Raw genomic sequence first — 18,493 nt, forward strand, 5'->3', positions numbered from 1 at the left:
CAACTAAATAATATTGTATGCAAATTTAACTTGTTGAGTCGGTTATATAGTAGTTAAAAAATCATTTAGCATTAAATAACGTGTTTTAAGTCAATACATTATTATTAAATATAAGTAAATACAGCAACAAGATGTTTGGATGTAAAACATGTCTTATAACAGATCATATATTTGAGTCTAAGCAATGTAAACATAAATAGATAAAGCAACCAGTAAAACATTTTTAAAAATGAGGAATGCAAAATAAATGAATCAATAAATAAATAATTTATTACACATAATAACATAACAATAACTTTTCTATTAACAATAACACAGTTTGTTCAAAACTATAATCAGTTGACAATAACATTTAATACGTCCCTCGTTTGAGATGAAGTTTTACAGTATGTATATTCATTTTAAATACACAGTGAGCGAAAATGTAATGAATGATATAATAAGCATGATAGATAATACCAAAACTGTTATGAATATTTGACCTAGAGAGGGTCATTTCAGAAATAAAACAATTATTTTTTCCTTCCCATAAAAGTCCACGTCATTCCGCTAGCTGCCTGGGCTGGAAACAAAAACAGCATAGTTTAATTATTTAATTACTTTGTTTAAACATACTTTTGACTTAATATAAAATTTCACTATCCAATATAATGGAAAGATACTGCCAAATAGCTGCAATTACAAATTAAGTATTTTGTTATAGCGTATAACTTTAATTTGTATTGTATTGTAATACCACTTAAATGTTTGCTAGATGTTCAAAGAAGAATTAATACCTTCTTACTAGATCTTCATCAAATGCTCAAATTAAGCATGCATAACTATGAACTAGGTCTTCATCCAGACGTTCACATCATAATGCATATCTATACGCTAAGTAAACTAATTATTCCGTAATAAATGATAACTCGACATAAACTTTAAGAAGAACCATACCGGTTGGTCCTTTGTCGGTAGTTGTCGTGTCTTTCATTTGATTGAACTTCTTCAGCGCTATCTTCTGGCTCTCTGTCAACGGCTGCTGCATTGCTTTAAGTCCTATATCGGGCGTCTTGTCGCGTTCCCTTCCGACGTACGTCGTGTTTGTTGCTGACGTTGGCTGGAAAGGCGCCTTATTTTTCCTCCGGTAACGCTGCGAGGGCACGTCACTCAGAACTGTTTCCATCTCACTTCGAAAAGATACTTATTGACAAATGACTGAACGTTGGCAATAAAGAGCGTTTGCGACATAGATGACTGTTTGTAAATCTTAAGAACATTCAGAGCAAGAGAAACGTTTCTGGAACTGAACACTGTGACTTTTATAAACTTTATCGTATGTAATATTGAGACTTTGGAACATTAGATCAAAATTATTGGGAGCGAGCGCATACTTTATTCATTTTTCGTTTTTAAATAGCTAAAATTTCGTTTAGCATAATTCTGTGTAACTTGTCATGAATGCAGTTATATAAAGGTCCATTATTTATCCTCTTATTAACAACATGTGATCATATATTTTGAAAAAGAAGATGAACGATTATTACAGAAAGCATCAACATGTAAGGTTCAATTACCCGAAAGCCTCCTCTTCAGATATACCGAGCAGCTGATTTCTAGCGCGCACGTATTCTTGGTCTTTAATCTTTTTCTTTTTGATTTCTTCTTTCGTCTTTTTCGGGTCCTCTTCCCCTGGGCGCCAACACCCGAACCATCGCCAGCTTAAAACAGGAATGACCATTTAGAAATTGTGAATTGGAAAGGTCATGAAACAATATCGTTTTTGCACATGAGGCTAATGAAACGTGTCGTGCAAATCTTAATTACTGCAACTGCGTGAAGAGTCGTCCAGAATCCAGCATTTGCACTCCACACACGGTAATAAACAAAAGCATTGTCTGCACGTTCAATGATATCACTACACGTCTTATGCAGACTTTTACGACGAACACCGAAGAACAATGTCGTGATAGCATAATACTTTTACAGTCTAGAACCGTCTATAATTTATCATACCTATAGTTTTTGCCACGTGTGCTCAATATGTGACACTGTGCTATCACATACATGTTATTGTATATTGAAATTGTGAGTAGCGTTAACTTTTTACATATAAACATGTATGAGAATTATAACCAAACACCGGAAGTCATAAATGTAATTGGTATATAAATCTGACTTTTTACTACAACAATAACAAAATAATACACCGTACCTTCTCTTTTCCTTCTTTGCAAATGCTTTTGCCATTTTTCTTCGTTCGATGTCATAAGCGCATTTCAGAATCAGCAGGTATAAAAGGCAAATCGTTACACTCAATGCGAAGAGACCTAATGCGGCTAGAAGGGATATAGCACTCGTTGTGCAAATGAAACACTCATCGACCTTTGTATAAGTGATGTTCCAAGGCTTCTCAGTGTAAGTGATCGTAAGTGTCACAGTTATAGAAAGCGACGGTGTCCCTCTGTCCTTTACTTTGATTGTGACGAAAAACGACGTATTGAAGTCCATTGCGAACGTCTTTGAGATAGACACATTACCACCGCTATCGACCTGGAAATACGTTTTAGAGTATCCTTTTGCAAGTCCTATTATATTGTAGTCGAGTTCTGCGTTCACCGTGCTGTCTTTGTCGGTGCAATCCAGGAAGGACAGGGGCGTGTTAACCTGTTGGTCATATCGCAGGCTCAGCGATTTGGGCTTTGGTGCGCAGATGGGTGCATTGTCGTTGACGTCATTGACGATGACTTGAAGGAACGTGTCCGCACTGAATCCATTGATGTCAGAACATCGGATGGTGAGGTTCAGTGCGTTGGCTAAATTGGGGTCGTCGTAATCGAAATCCTGCGCGAAGGTTACTATCCCGCTGTAATTGTCTATAGCGAAATACCTGGAAAAAGTGATGACACTCGTATAGACATTGTTATGACATTTACATTTATTACCCCGTCTGCACCACATAATTGCTGCACACGTTGGTATAATATGTGTCTTGTGAGAAAACTGGACATAATGCTTGTGCGTAAAGTGTCGTCCCAGATTATCCCTATTGATGACCCCTATTGGTTTTCAGGTCACTAGGTCAAAGTTCAAGGTCACAGTGACTCAAAATAGTAAAATGGTTTCCAGACGATAACTCAAGAATGCTTAGGCCTAGGATCATGAAACTTCATAGGTCCATTGATAGTGACTGGCAGATGACCCCTATTGATTTTCAGGTCACTAGGTCAAAGTTCAAGATCACAGTGACTCGAAATAGTAAAATGGTTTCCTGATGATAACTCAAGAATGCTTACGCCTAGGATCATGAAACTTCATAGGTACATTGATCGTGACTGGCAAATGACCCCTATTTATCTGGCTAATCAGGGACGACACTTTCCGCTTGAATGGTATTTTTCGTTTTTAGGAAGTCCCTTTTTACCGAGAATCTAGTTTAAGCGGAAAGTGTCGTCCCTGATTAGCCTGTGCGGACTGCACAGGCTAATCTGGGATGACACTTTACGCACATGCATTATGCCCAGTTTTCTCAGGACAAGACACATATAGAACAGTCGATTGTCAAAATTGATCGTCTTCCTCGATCAACTTATCGTTGTGCACCATTGATATAAATTACACAGCCATTTATTTAAACTAAATAACCATTGCAGTTTTCAACAATTATCAATTCAATATTTGATGACATATTTTCGGGGTTTCTGGAATTCATTTTTTTTAATTAAAAAAAAAGCATTCATGAGGATGCCCAGAATCCTTCAATCTACCATGCAATTGTATTTTAAATGAATTGTCGTACATATGAAAGTGCACAGTTACAATGAAACGAAGATGGTTGTTAAGCAGTCAATATCAATGGTAAGATATTGAACATAAAGGAAAAAAACTACAATGAATACATATATACCATGTATATGAGTACTATTAAATTGATTTGGGCCGTGCTCTGTGAAAAGGGGCTTTAATGCATGTGCGTGACGTGTCGCCCCAGATAAGCCTGTGCAGTCCGCACAGGCTAATCAGGGACGACACTTTCCGCCTAAACTTGATTTTTGCTAAGAAGAGACTTTCTTAAAACGAAATATATCATACACACGGTAGGTGTCATCTCTGATTAGGCTGTGCAGACTGCACAGGCTAATCTGGGACGACACTTTACGCACATGCATTAAACCCCCTTTTCACAGAACAAGGCTCATTTATAATACATGTACGCACGCTGACTCCGCGCTGAAGAGTATGGCGTACGTTATGTTGTCCGGAGGCATGTTATCAAAGTCATCGCAGAAGCTTGAAAGCTGACCGACCAATACTCCTTTCTTAAAAAAAACAACAACATACCAACCATAACTTGAAATAATAGATAAACACATCTGCTTTATAAATATTCGTAAAAACTCCGCACTCTCTACCAAAAAGTCCTATTCAAGTTGAAGTGAATCACTTCAGACTGCAAAGGCTAGTCTGAGACGACACCTTCCGTTAGATTTTTGAATTTTTCGTTTTAAGAAATACTTTTCTAGACAAAAATCCAGTTAAGTCGAAAAATGTCGTCCCTGATTAGCCTGCGCGAACTACACATGTTAATATGAGACGGCACTTAACAAACATGCATTTAACCCCGTTTTCACAGAGCGCGACTCAAGAATAGTAACAGTAGTATTTGCAAACAAAGTACAACTGCAACGGAGGATGCATACACTGGCTTCATCTTTAGTTAATGTAGCCGGCACATCTGTCCACCAGGGACCCTCGGGAACGTCCGTGACTTGGATCGTAAGAATGAACTGGGTGGATTGCATCTCGAGCCAGTCCTCTATTTGTACCGCCAGGGTGTACGAACTCACGGTTTCGTAGTTGAACTCCATACCGTCTAGCAGGTACACCTCACCAGCTGAAGAAACATTGACGTCGGCTTACAGTTAACTACCCATGTATTGTCACATTTATGACATGTACGTAGAAAACGATACATTCGCAGAAATAGCATTGGAGTCGACAGCCAAAGTATACAAATAGTTGTAGCATTTAATGATATTTAAAGATAGTGTCCATTAGTATCACGAACTGATTGTGAACGAACAATTTGGGTATACTTCTGCGCTTTTATCAACGGAGTTCTAGAATGTCGTTAAAGCTGTATGCACTAGGGTAGGTACTATAAATAATTACTTGATGGAACGAGGTCGAAGAACAAATCATTGTTAGTGTTCGTGGTAACGTAGGTGATCTGCACATCGTCCCCATTGCCGTCCGAGTGTCCTATCGTGTACAGGAGTTTTCTCCCTTTGGTCATTTCCGGAAACGCTTTCGTATCCGAGGTCTTAATAAATTCGGGTATGGCATTAATATCTGTGAATGGAAAAAGTCGAAGACACCAATTAGTGCTGATGCATTTATCCGTGGACCGCTGTGACGTCGCGTAGATAACTTACTGGGAAGAATCGACACAGGGACATATCAATTATATTTCCCATGAAATAAAAACATGTATCAAAAGTAAAACACATTTCATAATATGCTCTCAGTGTTCGTATTTTTGAACAGTTTAACAAACATATTTTAATTATTATTGTTGGTCAGGCTTGTAAAATCGAACAATGCTACATACGTTTTTCTTTTATGTTTTTCTAAAGTAAGCTAGCACTACTTGATATATATCAAACAAAAAGTTGATTAAACATTAAACCTATATTCACAAATAATTCAATCGGTTTTACGTTTCATCAGAAAACGAAAGTCGTAGGTCAAGCCAGAACTAATTGTCAAACTTTACTGCGCACCTGTCTTATTTTGTAACAGTATGTAAATAACAAAATCTGCTAACCGTTCACGTTGATTGTAACGGGAATCGATTGCTGGTTTCCTAGTTCTTCATCACGAACTTCAACCGTTACACTGTAACTTGTAGTTTTTGTTTTAGAGAGATCGGTTGAAAGCACCAAAGATTCTGTAAATTGTTTAAAGAAATTAATGAAATAGTCTTCCATATATGATTTATTGTTTTCTTGTATAACATTCTATATTGACCGAGTTTAAAAACTATGAACCCAAACGAGGTTGTGTATGCATATAGTTAGAACACAGTCTCTAATGCTTGAAAAAGCTACATTCATTAATGAGTGTGCTTTTTATCTTGTTTGTGAATACATTTCAACACACTTACTTTAGTTTCAGTTTCACAATCGTTCAAATCAATTGAAATGATTTGCACACATGATCAACGAAATGATACGAACTAGACACGTATTGTGTACGTGTTTGTTGTTACTTTTCAATAAGACAACTAAAGATTTTGTCACTACGGTACAACAAATGGTTGTCAAACACAAAATAGACACGTACTGAATATTCGGAAAACAGTTTTGGTAGATATTAATGTGTCCATAATTATGTAATAATTTAACAATAAATTGTAATACCCGCGTTTTATTCCCGCCCAAAATTCGATGTCGTAAAACGCGTTACAAAATACGAAACAAAATTCTCTTTGAAAAACACCTGCCTTAACTTTCTGTTTTGTGTTTCGACAATATACTAGGGACAATTTGGCATAATATTGACATAAATATTAAAATAAATTAAGTTGGAAAAAAGCCGACAACGACCAATTTAGCGTTAGAATTCCAGGGTACTTAAAAGCCGACAATGACAAATCGAGCGTCAGTACTCTGGCCTGTACTGATAAACATGCAGGTTTTCTTTTCACGCGCGCAACATTCATAAAATAACGGACGTGATGTCAGTTTTGAACTTTGGAAAAAAGTACAAGTCATCCATAAAAAATACCTATGGAGTCCATTTTTACTTTATCAAAAAATGAACTATTATATGCAATATGAAAGGATTGTTAAAATATTCACGCATGAAGGCCATTTTTGCACAGATTAATTTTCAGCGAGCTATACATGAAAATCAGATTTACCTCCGCTGATGTTGAATACACTCGAGGGTGGGACTATGGCATATGTAAGAGAACTACTGCTACTATCTGGATCTGTGAACTCGAACGTGTAGATCACTTGTCCGACCCTTGTCGTCTGTGCAGAGATATCTACCTCCGCTAAAATTTAACTTTTCTATTTTTATTTTATTAAATCATCAAGAAAACGACTCAATCTTAACATATACTTTGATAAGTCATGCGAATATTTTTGCTGCTATGAGCTCGTTATCCTTTGATTAAAGAATGCATGTTTCAGTTACTGGCATTAAATTATACTATATTTTGCATACGGCAATCAGCTTTGATCGGCTTCGGTTGTCCAGGGAACGTGTTTGTTACTACAAGGATACCAGAATTTATAACAGCTCTTAATGCGATTATATACTATAGTGAACACCACATTAATTTCCCGAATGTTTCTTTATGAACGGTATAGGTCCGTACAATACGATGAAAGCAATCGAGAATATACGGACCGGTCACCATTATTGTATTACCTCCTTCACCATGTAGATCTACATTTTACTTATGCATTTTCTAGTGTTTACCACTTTGTTAAAACAACTGGGTTTCGTTTTGTAGTGTACAAATAGTCCCAAACTGTATATGGGCCTAAACGCTCGGTGTATACACAATGCGGCGCTGACTGGCGCAGGCTGGCTAGTATTTAGCTAATTTGACATATGGCCTTCCGTGGGGTGTCTTTTTTTAAACTTTTGCCCTCAACCCTACGGCCTCGGGTAGTAATTCGAAATGTTTTTATATCTAATAAAGGGAGAACAAGACTGTTCCCAAACGTCAATTAACTATCTGAATGATATGGATCGCGAATGATAAATATGGACCGCACGCGCAAACCATTGACCGAATTACGTCAGCGCCTAGGTTATTCATAATTGTTTTGCACCGCGTAGTTGCGACTATTGTAATATCTACCATTAAAATGAAAGCACAAATTATACACTTGCAGATACGCAGGATAAACTGTTTGCACGATATAAGAAAGCGAAAAAGACACATTGGGAAGTAAAAAATAACACCATCCAGACAGACCAAAATTGAAAAAACACAATGTTGTAATACCAGGCTTCTCGCTAATATGCTATTTGGGCCTCATTAGTTTTTTTGTTCAGTTCGGAAGACATGAGCTTATTGTATTACAATTAGTAAGATGCATTTCTTATTATTTGATAAAGAAGCTAAATCGTAGCAAACAAAAAAAAAACGATCAAAAAGAAGAATCGAGCAAACATATTTAATTCATAACTATTACCCGGGGTAGATTTATTTAACAACAACTGCAATGAAGCATGCATTAATAACATATTTCAGTGGCGCTGTTTAGTAAGTGTAATATTAACTTACGTGTTAAATCAGTGAAGACAGGTTTCACGTTTTCTATCACAGTTACAGTAAGAATGCCTGTCTTTTGGTTGCTTGTATCGCCGCATGATACACTAAGGTTTATCGATGGATTCGTGCTTTCGTCCAGAGTCGTACTACTTTTTAGCTTTATATCCCAATTATCTGAAAATATTTATAAACTAATAGCTGTTATTGTAAGTCAACCACGACAAAGTAATGTTGATTGCGTGTGTTCATTTATTGTAGATGAAATATCAAACCGTTCGTACAAATAATGACGTGTTAAGTTTTTTTTATAATTTAACGTATATTGACATGATACGTCCCATACACATTTCACCAAAAGGATACACGTAAAGGAAGCAAATTTCATCAGATGACAAGGGATGTGGTCCATCACTCTTACATATCTTGATTTGTCTCTTATTGTAAGTCGCGATAATTTCGAATAATAATTATATTTTTTGTGCGACCTTAGGACGGTTGGGGTGATTTGGCAAACCGGACAAAATTCACCTATCCGAAATTGTTACCACAAGAAAAACTAACATTAACCAAGTTTTATGCGAACACTGCTCACCTAAGTGACGAGTGGTCGAGCATACAAAAAACATCGCTTGCTATACTTTAATCACCCAAAATCTTGCTAGTTTTCTTTCATACTCACAATTACCAGCATCTGTTATAGTAAAGTCCGGAGAAAAGGTAGATGTTACTAAGGTGCATGTCATTGTCACATCGGGACTGTATACTCGGACTGAGTACAGAAACAGCGGCACATCGGTCTCACTCTCATGAACCGACACGGGCCACGTGTTTGGAAGATTGCTGATCTCAATGTAGCCTACACAACAGAAATAAACGAACACACATTACATCGACTCTTTTTATTTTCCAATGTATTGACATAACTCGATCGAGTGCAGCAAATTGATTAAATCAAGCCATGATTGACAATCAATAATTATTAAATATCATCTCAACTTTTAGATATATTTGTCAAAATAAGAATTGTTTATATATTTGTATGTTCATACAGTTGTTGATAACGATGATATAGTGCTAATATCATCGATTATAGAAATTGTTTTATATATATTATAATTTCCATTGAGTATCTGCGTAAAACATAAGACGGTATTAAACAATGAGAAGTCATTACAAGAAAAGCTCAGTAGAAATGGTCAGTGCATATAACAATTAAGACAGAACTTGCATGTAATACAAACTAATGTAACGAAGTATTTACACAACTCGAACAGTGCATAACTATATACATGTAGTATTTGCATGTCATTTTGTTCGCATCCATTTGTGTCAGAAAACACTCGAGTTTATACAGTTCTTAATAAATTGTAAATCCAAAAGTCCAGACAAAATACTTAAATTAACATTTGTTATAATGTTTCTACGAACAGCTTACCACCCAAAATGAAAACAAGACGCGATGAAATCGGAAGAGAAAATTTCATTGAGACCATTCTGTTTTCGATAGATAGTGATTAGACTAATGTAGTTAATACATGATGATTTCGGACATAGACATGGTAAAATTCATTTCACCAAACACCAAACAATTTGTAGACACTTCGCAGTAAAGAAACGTTTAAGAGATCTTCTTATAACTAGAACGTGTGTTAAATTGCATTACATGTCTTTTGACTATGACTGTGCCCACACTTGCTGACAAGCGTAAGCGTACTCGTCATTTGATAATAATATTATTGGCGTCGCACTGAAGTGCGGCGACAAGTATGTAATACGTTTTTTTTCGCTTATGGGAGGAGAAGTTATTTTACGGGTCAATGTATGTATTTTTGTTGTCAGAATATCGTGCATAGTGGTGATTTTTTGTGTAAATTAGTGTAAATAAGTACGGCATTTGTGCCTATTACATTTATTACAACATTTATTGCCAATTATGCAAAGCTAATTATTTTAATACATAACTGATCACAGGGACTGGGCAATAATAAAAGATCACAGGGACTGGGCAAAAACGCGAACCTTTGAAACTTTCTTGTTTTGTATAAAAACAAAACATAATCAAAATATATTTATTTTGTGGTTTTTCTAACAATAGCGCAGACTTTTGCTGTTCGAGTTTTGGTTAACGCGTATTTTCTTTAATTTTACAAGACGACAGCGAATACACGGTTTATTGCTTTATTGATAACCGTTACACTACAGTCACTTATTAATATCTTAGTTAGAAGCGGTTCCGTAGTGTAGTGGTTAAACGCTCGCTTCACATGTGAGAGGTTCAAGATTCGAGCCCCAGTAGAATCAAATTATTTTATTTGTGTTCTATGTTAACTTTTTGTTTTGATGTAGACATTTTAATTTAAATAAATATGCTGTTTTATTGTAACCATTTTTTGTTTTTATTATGCCCATGAAATATATGTGTGAGAGGGTGGGGGGTTCGTAAACACATTAAAACTTTTACAGTGTATTCATATCAATGAGTACTCAACCCCTATCGTAAATGAGCAACGTAAAAATAAGTTCAGAATCATCTCCCCTTGAAGTTTAGAAAAATATGAAATCACGCTTACAAGATGAAGCAGATTTTTAAAAACCTACACAGTTCTGTTCCATAAATGAAAAATGCACACGGATGCCAGTAAAAAAAGGGAAACCAATGTTAATAAAATGAACTATGAAATATTTGGGGTTTACAACGCAAAATCATAGATAATGGTTATTTGGGGGTTAAAACACAACATCATAGATAATGGTTATTTGGGGGTTATAACACAAAATCATAGAAAATGGTTATACCAGTATCTTTTTCGATTTTGTTTGAAAAAATCGGTCAATATATTAATATTTACAGTAGAAAAAAAATCGTTCCATGTAGCTTCATTGAGTGCCTTTTGCACTGAAAGTCCCGACGCCCTTTGATGCTTTGCATCAATACTTATCTTGTAACATACTAGTAATTAAAATAAAATAAACATTAGAAACAGATGTGTTAGAGATACTAATGCCACCATGGACAATCCGGTCTTAAGATATCTATCTGTTAAAAGTTTAAACGAGTTTTCAGGAGTTAATAGGAACTCAGTAAACCACATTTGGTGACTGTTGAGTCTATAAAGAAATCAAATGGACTATATTCTAGTCAAATCTGATTCCAGAAAAGATTCATTTCTTTATTATCAGAATCACATTAAGGTTATTCAGATATTAAAGTTTGAGCGAAACATATGGCGCGCAGTTAAAGAGAAGTTGAGTATTCAACATTTATTGGCGAATACGATTGTACGGACGGAAAAATGCAATGCTGAACGCCTCTCACTCCGAGGAGGGAATAAACAAGGCACCAACCTTTTAAATATGCGCGTGCAAGTGTACATACAAGTTAATAGTAAAAATCAAAATGGTATTAGCGAGTTACTAAAACACGAAATATAACACCATAACTGGGCGACGCGCTGAATGAACATGAAAAGCTTACCTCTTACAAGAGTGAGACTTGTTCCAAATATAAACACAAATATGTACAACATTATGTCAAACGTCTAATCCAAGTAGTTGTTTTATTAGTTGTTAATTATTTTTTTTGTAAATATATTTTCTGTGTATGGAATGGAATACAAGCACAAAAATCGATAATTGCGTGAAATTCAGTCAACACGTTTATATTTAATAACTTTCGCCAAGTTGTTTTATAATTAAACGAAATATCATAAGTTGAAGGTACGTAACTTTCTTTAGCGCTTTGTTTAAAATGACACATTTAAAACGCTTATCTTAGTACACTGTTTTGTTTGTGCGCAAACACGCATGAAAGACTTATTGGCGAACTATTGTTTAATAAAACAAAGGTTCTCAACAACAGAACAACTTAATATAAATTAATGACAGGGTTAAAAGACATTGGATATCGCTTCGGTCCAAAAATCTTCCGTTCTTTTCAACAGAAAAAAAAGTATGCCAAGGTTTAAAGACATTTGAAATCGGTTAATCTACAAGTATCCGTTAGATAAATAACCCCCAAGTAATCATCACTCATCATCCACCCCATCTCGTCGTCAGCAGCAGATTAATCATTCGCGTTTTTCCACTTAAATTACTTTTGTCATCATTTAATATTTTTGGGTCGTGTAGACCAATGTGTTTTGCAGCATTTTTGTTCTACAAGTCCACATTATTGAATGTTGAAAACAATTTACCATAGTTTGCTCTTTCGAAACAAGAGGGTCATGAGGCGCTCAGGCGTTCACCTGAGACCATACGGAACTTAACTATTATCACAAGGTATAGATTAAAATCATGAAATTACTATATGAAACATAAATAATATCTAACCAATTGTTATTTTTGAACTCGAATGATATATCGTTAGAACAAATTTCTTACCGATGTTCATGAATATTAGACAAAGGAAGTGACTGCTAGTGTATCAATAATTTTTCATTTACTCTAGTAACCAATTTCTTTAGCTCACATGACCCGAGGTTATATTGGGGAAAATGTTCTGACCAAGTTTTATGAAGATTGATTAATACATATCAATCAATCAATCAATCAATCAATCAATCAATCAATCAATCAATCAATCAATCAATCAATCAATCAATCAATCAATCAATCAATCAATCAGTCAGTCAATCAATCAATCAATCAATCAATCAATCAATCAATCAATCAATCAAATTCTTTATTTCCCCCAGAATGGAGATTTTGAACATGTTATAATAACAGTTATCTACAAATTATGATATAAGTGCATTATAAATATACATCTGCATGTGATACAATCGAAATGTGTGATAAATGCACAGTGCTTTTTTTTCAAGTCCATGAATACTATTTACAAAATTAAGCACTTGTTACAGGATGTTTACCACAGACATATTTTACAAGCAATATCTTATACATTTTACAATAAAAATGTATGACAGTTTCAGAAATACATTGTTCTCTCTTACTCCGAGTATTGGTTCTATTGGATCCCCGAGCATTCTCAAGCTCATGTCTATACTGTCCATAGATTCGAGTTGATGTTTAACGTCATTTCCGAGTGCTGTGTCTATCTGGTCGAAGTAACTGTGTCTTAATTAACCCTTAAAGCGCTGGAGCCGAATTTTAAAGGCCTTTGCAAACAGTTTGGATCCAGATGAGACGCCACAAAACGTGGCGTCTCATCAGGATCCAAACTGTTTGCTATTCTGATAGTATTCTTTGAAAAAAATTGAAGAAAATGCTAATTTTAGAAATTCAGCAGACGACATTTTAGCAGAAGACAAATTACCCAGCATGCAAAGGGTTAACGAGGACGATACTTCACATTCACACAAAACATGTGCCAGATGGTCGTAATATATGTGTTCGCATAGATCACATGTGTTCATGACCAATTGGCCTACACCACAGTTTTGCTATAGTTAGTAGCGTTTCTCTAAAGCTACATGTCTTTGGTACAGAATATAAGACGGCCGGTTTAAGTAATGGGTGCAAAACACGAAAATATAGAAATTCATTGTCGCTGGTGAGTCGTTGCTCTAAACAATTGTTTTTTCAGCCTTAGAACAGAGTGCTTCACAATGCGTTTCCAAACTGATTTTAGAGGCAAAGTCAATCCATGTTCTATACATTCCTTAACAATAAAATAGAGATTGTGCTTTCTTAAAAGTCTACAAATATCTTGAATAAAACCCATTTGCACCAATTTAATATCAGACTTATACAAGATGAATTTGTTTATAAAGAGTTTATGGGTGATTGTGTCATCGGGTAGTGACAATATCTTATGTAGGAACATTAACTTCTTTATTTCAATAGCTGCTGATAATTTGCGGAGACCAATTATTGGTTCGGCCATATCTGAGCGTGTTCTTATGGGTAGTCCTTGAATCTTCTTGGCGATTGTTGGAAGCGATTTAAGTATGTCGTTTTGTGTCGTGTCATTCCATGATTCGGCGCCATATAAAGCGGTTGGTATAATAATTTTTTTGTATATTTCTACTGAAACTAGGGGATTGACACCCCTTGCATGGAGACCCTGACTTGTCAAAGCAAAAAAAATGATTTTGTAGCTTTCTGTAGTCGTTCTTCGATGCGGTTATGTAGCTTAAGATCAGATTCTTGTAATATGCCTAAGTGCGAGACAGACCTGGTTTGTTCTATATACTCGCCCCCGTATAGGATACCTGTTTGCGGGCTATTACGACGTTTCGAAAAAACTAAAACTTTGATTTTTCGACGTTCATATCAATTCTCCATTTTTTACAGTACCGATACACGATAACTACGAGGTTTTGGTGTAGAAGATGGTTAAGCGCGACCAGTGTGACATCATCGGCAAACGCCGGATTACCCGCATCTATGCCTAGTACCGTTGCCCCACAAGCACTTGCTTGTAGTTCTCGTAATAGCTCATCTATATAGGCTAGGTAGAAAAATGTCGACAGTACCCCTCCTTGCCTCACACTGCGTACTACCTTTAAAGGTTCTGATGTGGAGCCAAGCACGCGTATTTTGCACTGTAAGTTATCGTATGACGCTTTCAAGGTTCGGAGTAGTTAACCAGTGAAAGCCATTTGACATAGTTTTAAAAACAACGCACTGTGCCAGACACTATCGAAGGCATCCTTTTGATCCAGGCTAGCAACAAAGACATCATTATGTCGCTCGACATGGTAGTAAATTGATTCCTGAAAATTAAATGCCGTAGTTATGCAGCTTAATTGTTTCTGAAAGCCTTGTTGTTGTGGACAAGGAAATTCGATGCTGTTCTTGACTATGTGCTCTTGGAGTCGAGCTAAGACGAGTTTTTCGAATAGCTTAGCGAAACATGGTATTAGGGAAACGGGTCTGTAACTGCTGGGGTTGTCTTTTGGCTTCCCCTTTCCTTTGTATAGAGGTATCAAAATGCTAGTTTGCCAGTTTGTATGGACCTTTTCGTAGTGAAGCACCGAGTTGAACAGTGTTACTAGCGCGCTCTTACAAACCGGACCGGCGTGTATTATGTGTTCGTTCAGAATATTGTCGTGTCCCGGACTTTTGCGTTTCGCGAGGCACCGTATTGCGTTTGAAACCTCTTCGAATGAAAATGGATGCACAAGGCGTTCGTTGGACTCGTTATAAAAAGCCTCGTTGACCAGATCGAAAGATTTTTCGTTAAAATGAACGTCACTGAATATGTTGCTAAAATGTGTCCGAAACCCTTCCGCTACATTGTCATCGTTATAAACAACGCCATTGACGTTGATCGAACAGCATATACTAGTTTCTGTTCTGTTTTTCGAGCGCAATAGCTTCCAAAAAAGCTTGTAGTTTAGGTCCGCTGCTTTGTTTAATTCGTCGTGAATCGAATGATCATATTCTTGTTGGTGTTTTCTTTGCATTCGTCTGAAAGTTGTTTTCGCTATTTTGTAATTGTTTAAGGTAGCGTTTTCTCGCCCTCGCGGTCGACCGGCGCTTAACCACTCGCGTCTGTATAGGCGCGCTAGAGAATGGGCTTCCTTGACCTCCTTTGACCAATACGGCTTAGCGCTCTTATTAAATTTACTTTGTGGGAGATCAGAGGCTGAAGAATGTAGCACTTGGGTAAGTAGGTCGTTAATAGTATCGGGATCGTATAGATAACATGTGTTGTTCTCGAAAAACGTGTCGTTATTTTTCAATATTTTATAGGCAACCAACGTTTCGTAAGTAGTATAGTTGATATCGGTGCATTTGTTCCATGCAATACCCTTGTTACAAATTGTTACGCACGATTGTGTTCTGATCTTTATATTTGTATGCAACATTGTTGGTATGTGGTCGAAAGTTATGACATCGGCTTCCGAGACGGAAGTGAATGCTGTAGCTAAGCTATAGCTGGTATAGGAAGTGGTCTATCGATGACCTATTTTGAATAAAGCTATAAGGAACGTTATTTGGCAGACAGTGTTGTACATAAACTAGGTTATTTTGTAGAAGGAATGAGGTAAATATTGATTGCTTAATTTGAACCTCTAATGCAGGCTTTGGGTTAAGAATTGTACTATTGAAATCCCCTGCGAGAATCACGGTTCCCTTCCTTGATTAAACTGAGAGTAGGGCCTGGACGTTGGTCAAATAATCGTATATATCGTTTTCCGTTACGTGTGTGTCGATGTTTGGCTATATAGTACGAAATGTTGCGACGTTTCCTTGCAGCAATGAAGTTGTCGCCGCGGTTAATTCGTATATTGGGCTTTGATGCCGTGGTTTCTTCTAATATTCTCGACACATTGCAATTTGTTGCGTTTTGATTAGAGTCCGAAATTATCTGGGAACCATTTTGGTCGTTATGACTGGATATCGTTTTATTTTCTACTGAATTAAATGCGGATTTAGGCGAAAGTGGTTTTGCATTGCTTCCACAGTTTTCCTTTTCCTTTTGAAGTCCGCTTTGTGAGTGCTCAGCCGTTTGTTTACTGAGCGGATGTGGTGTCTTCTTCACTTGCGCAGCGTAATTTTCGCACATTAAATCAGGGCGTAATGTGGGTCCTTGCACCGACGCTCGATCAGTCATGCGTTGATTCAGTGTAGCGATTGCCGATCCCATTTTGGCCATTTCGTCGTTAACCTTTTTGCATTGAGCTTCGGTTGTTGACGTAGGACATCTTGCTAGTATTGAGTTTAAAGTCCCGTTAAAGACTCTGAATGCCGTTAATACATTGGATATATCGCTTTGTATTTGATGCAGCACCGTAGTATTATGAGCTTGTTCCTTCGCCATTTGCAATATAGCTCCCCTCATTATCTCCATCGAGGACTGAAGATCTGATTGCTCTGTGTTGCATGTACAGACTTTACTGACATTGGCATCGTCGATGACTATACCTTCGTTTGTTTGCGAGAATATTTCGTGTATGTCTTTATTCCGTGCCCCATTAATGAAGACATCTAACGTGTAGCAGTCTATTGCACTCTTGTGTTCTCGGCTGCCAGTGAATGAGTTCTTTCTGTTGATAAGCCTACCTTGAGGACAATCAGGTAGATTTTTCGCCCGTTCTGCCACTCTTTCGCGATAGTCGTTTAGCTAAGAGTAGTCGTTGCTGCAGCGTTTGGTTAATCTAGATATATACGACTCGCGAGAGAGTCCGTACAACTGGTTGTCTAGGTCTTGGTGAAACTGTTGTTGCCTGGGGGGTTGGGACATTTCATAGTCGTCGTAATCGTCGTCACAACAGTCGGCTTGTGACGCACATTCTTATTTAATCTTCAGTAAGCTGTCGTTGATTTTTTCTACTGTAAATATTAATATATTGGCCGATTATTTTGAACAAAATAGAAAAAGATACTGGTATAACCATTATCTATGATTTTGTGTTATAACCCCAAAATAACCATTAGCTATGATGTTGTGTTATAAACCCCAAATAACCATTATCTATGATTTTGTGTTGTAACCCCCAAATATTTCATAGTTCATTTTATTTACATTGGTTTCCCTTTTTTTAATGGCATCCGTGTGCAGTTTTCATTAATGGAACAGAACTGTGTAGGTTTTAAAAAATCTGCTTCATCTTGTAAGCGTAATTTCATATTTTTCTCAACTTCAAGGGGAGATGATTCTGAACTTATTCTTACGTTGCTCATTTACGATAGGGGTTGAGTTCTCCTTGATATGAAAACACTGTAAAAGTTTTAATGTGTTTACGAACACCCCCCCTACCCTCTCACACATATATTTCATGGACATAATAAAAACAAAAAATTGTTACAATAAACATACATGTATTTATTTAAACTCTTAATGTCTACAACAAAACAAAAAGTTAACATAGAACACAAATTAAATAATTTTATTCTACTGGGGCTCGAACCTCGGGCCTCTCACACGTGAAGCGAACGTGTAACCACTACACCACGGAACCGCTTGAAAAATCACCTTCTAACTACGATATTAATAAGCTATTAATAGTCGGCTTAAATGTAAACCCGGAAGTTTAAACGTTGGAAAGTGAGCGGGGTTAAAGGTCCATACCAAAGGGTCCATACCACTGGCAAGATACGGGTCAGGCCTGCGGCCTTCTATATGTGGTTCTTAAAACAACCTGTAGGAGGACTTGATGGTAATGAGACTGGGGTGCTGTGATGGTGCTCCTCATTGATAAGCGGCTGCTTCCTTGATCAAGACTCATTATTACAATTAATAATACGTGTCGCGCTTCGCGTTCTATAGCGCCTTTATTAGTTACTAGGTGGTTGCTAAGATAG

The 18,493-nt window shown here is 36.7% G+C and overlaps 1 protein-coding gene across 1 annotated transcript; it reads right to left on the reverse strand.

Moving 5' to 3' along the window:
- LOC127881331 (protocadherin Fat 3-like) lies at positions 1-16,844 on the reverse strand. The gene is made up of 12 exons (XM_052429090.1): positions 16,706-16,844; positions 8,958-9,134; positions 8,291-8,452; positions 6,905-7,042; positions 5,807-5,929; positions 5,152-5,331; positions 4,680-4,873; positions 4,198-4,298; positions 2,195-2,869; positions 1,557-1,700; positions 937-1,169; positions 1-562 (listed from the first exon to the last, which is right to left on the reverse strand). The coding sequence occupies exons 1-12, from the start codon at positions 16,842-16,844 to the stop codon at positions 513-515; spliced, it is 2,316 nt and encodes a 771-aa protein (XP_052285050.1). The 3' UTR covers positions 1-512.
- Between the last annotated feature and the right edge of the window lie 1,649 nt (positions 16,845-18,493).

This window comes from Dreissena polymorpha, chromosome 5 (genome assembly GCF_020536995.1).
Source record: "Dreissena polymorpha isolate Duluth1 chromosome 5, UMN_Dpol_1.0, whole genome shotgun sequence".
NCBI lineage: Eukaryota > Metazoa > Mollusca > Bivalvia > Myida > Dreissenidae > Dreissena > Dreissena polymorpha.

Bases quoted from the DNA above. Each gene is read 5' to 3' on its own strand.
- LOC127881331 (XM_052429090.1), bottom strand. From the start codon at position 16,844: ATGGCCAAAATGGGATCGGCAATCGCTACACTGAATCAACGCATGACT. The intron at 9,135-16,705 runs GTAAACAAACGG...TCTGTTGTGTAG, and splicing joins GAAGACACCACATCCGCTCA to GCTACATTGAGATCAGCAAT. The intron at 1,701-2,194 runs GTACGGTGTATT...TCCTGTTTTAAG, and splicing joins GCAAAGAAGGAAAAGAGAAG to CTGGCGATGGTTCGGGTGTT.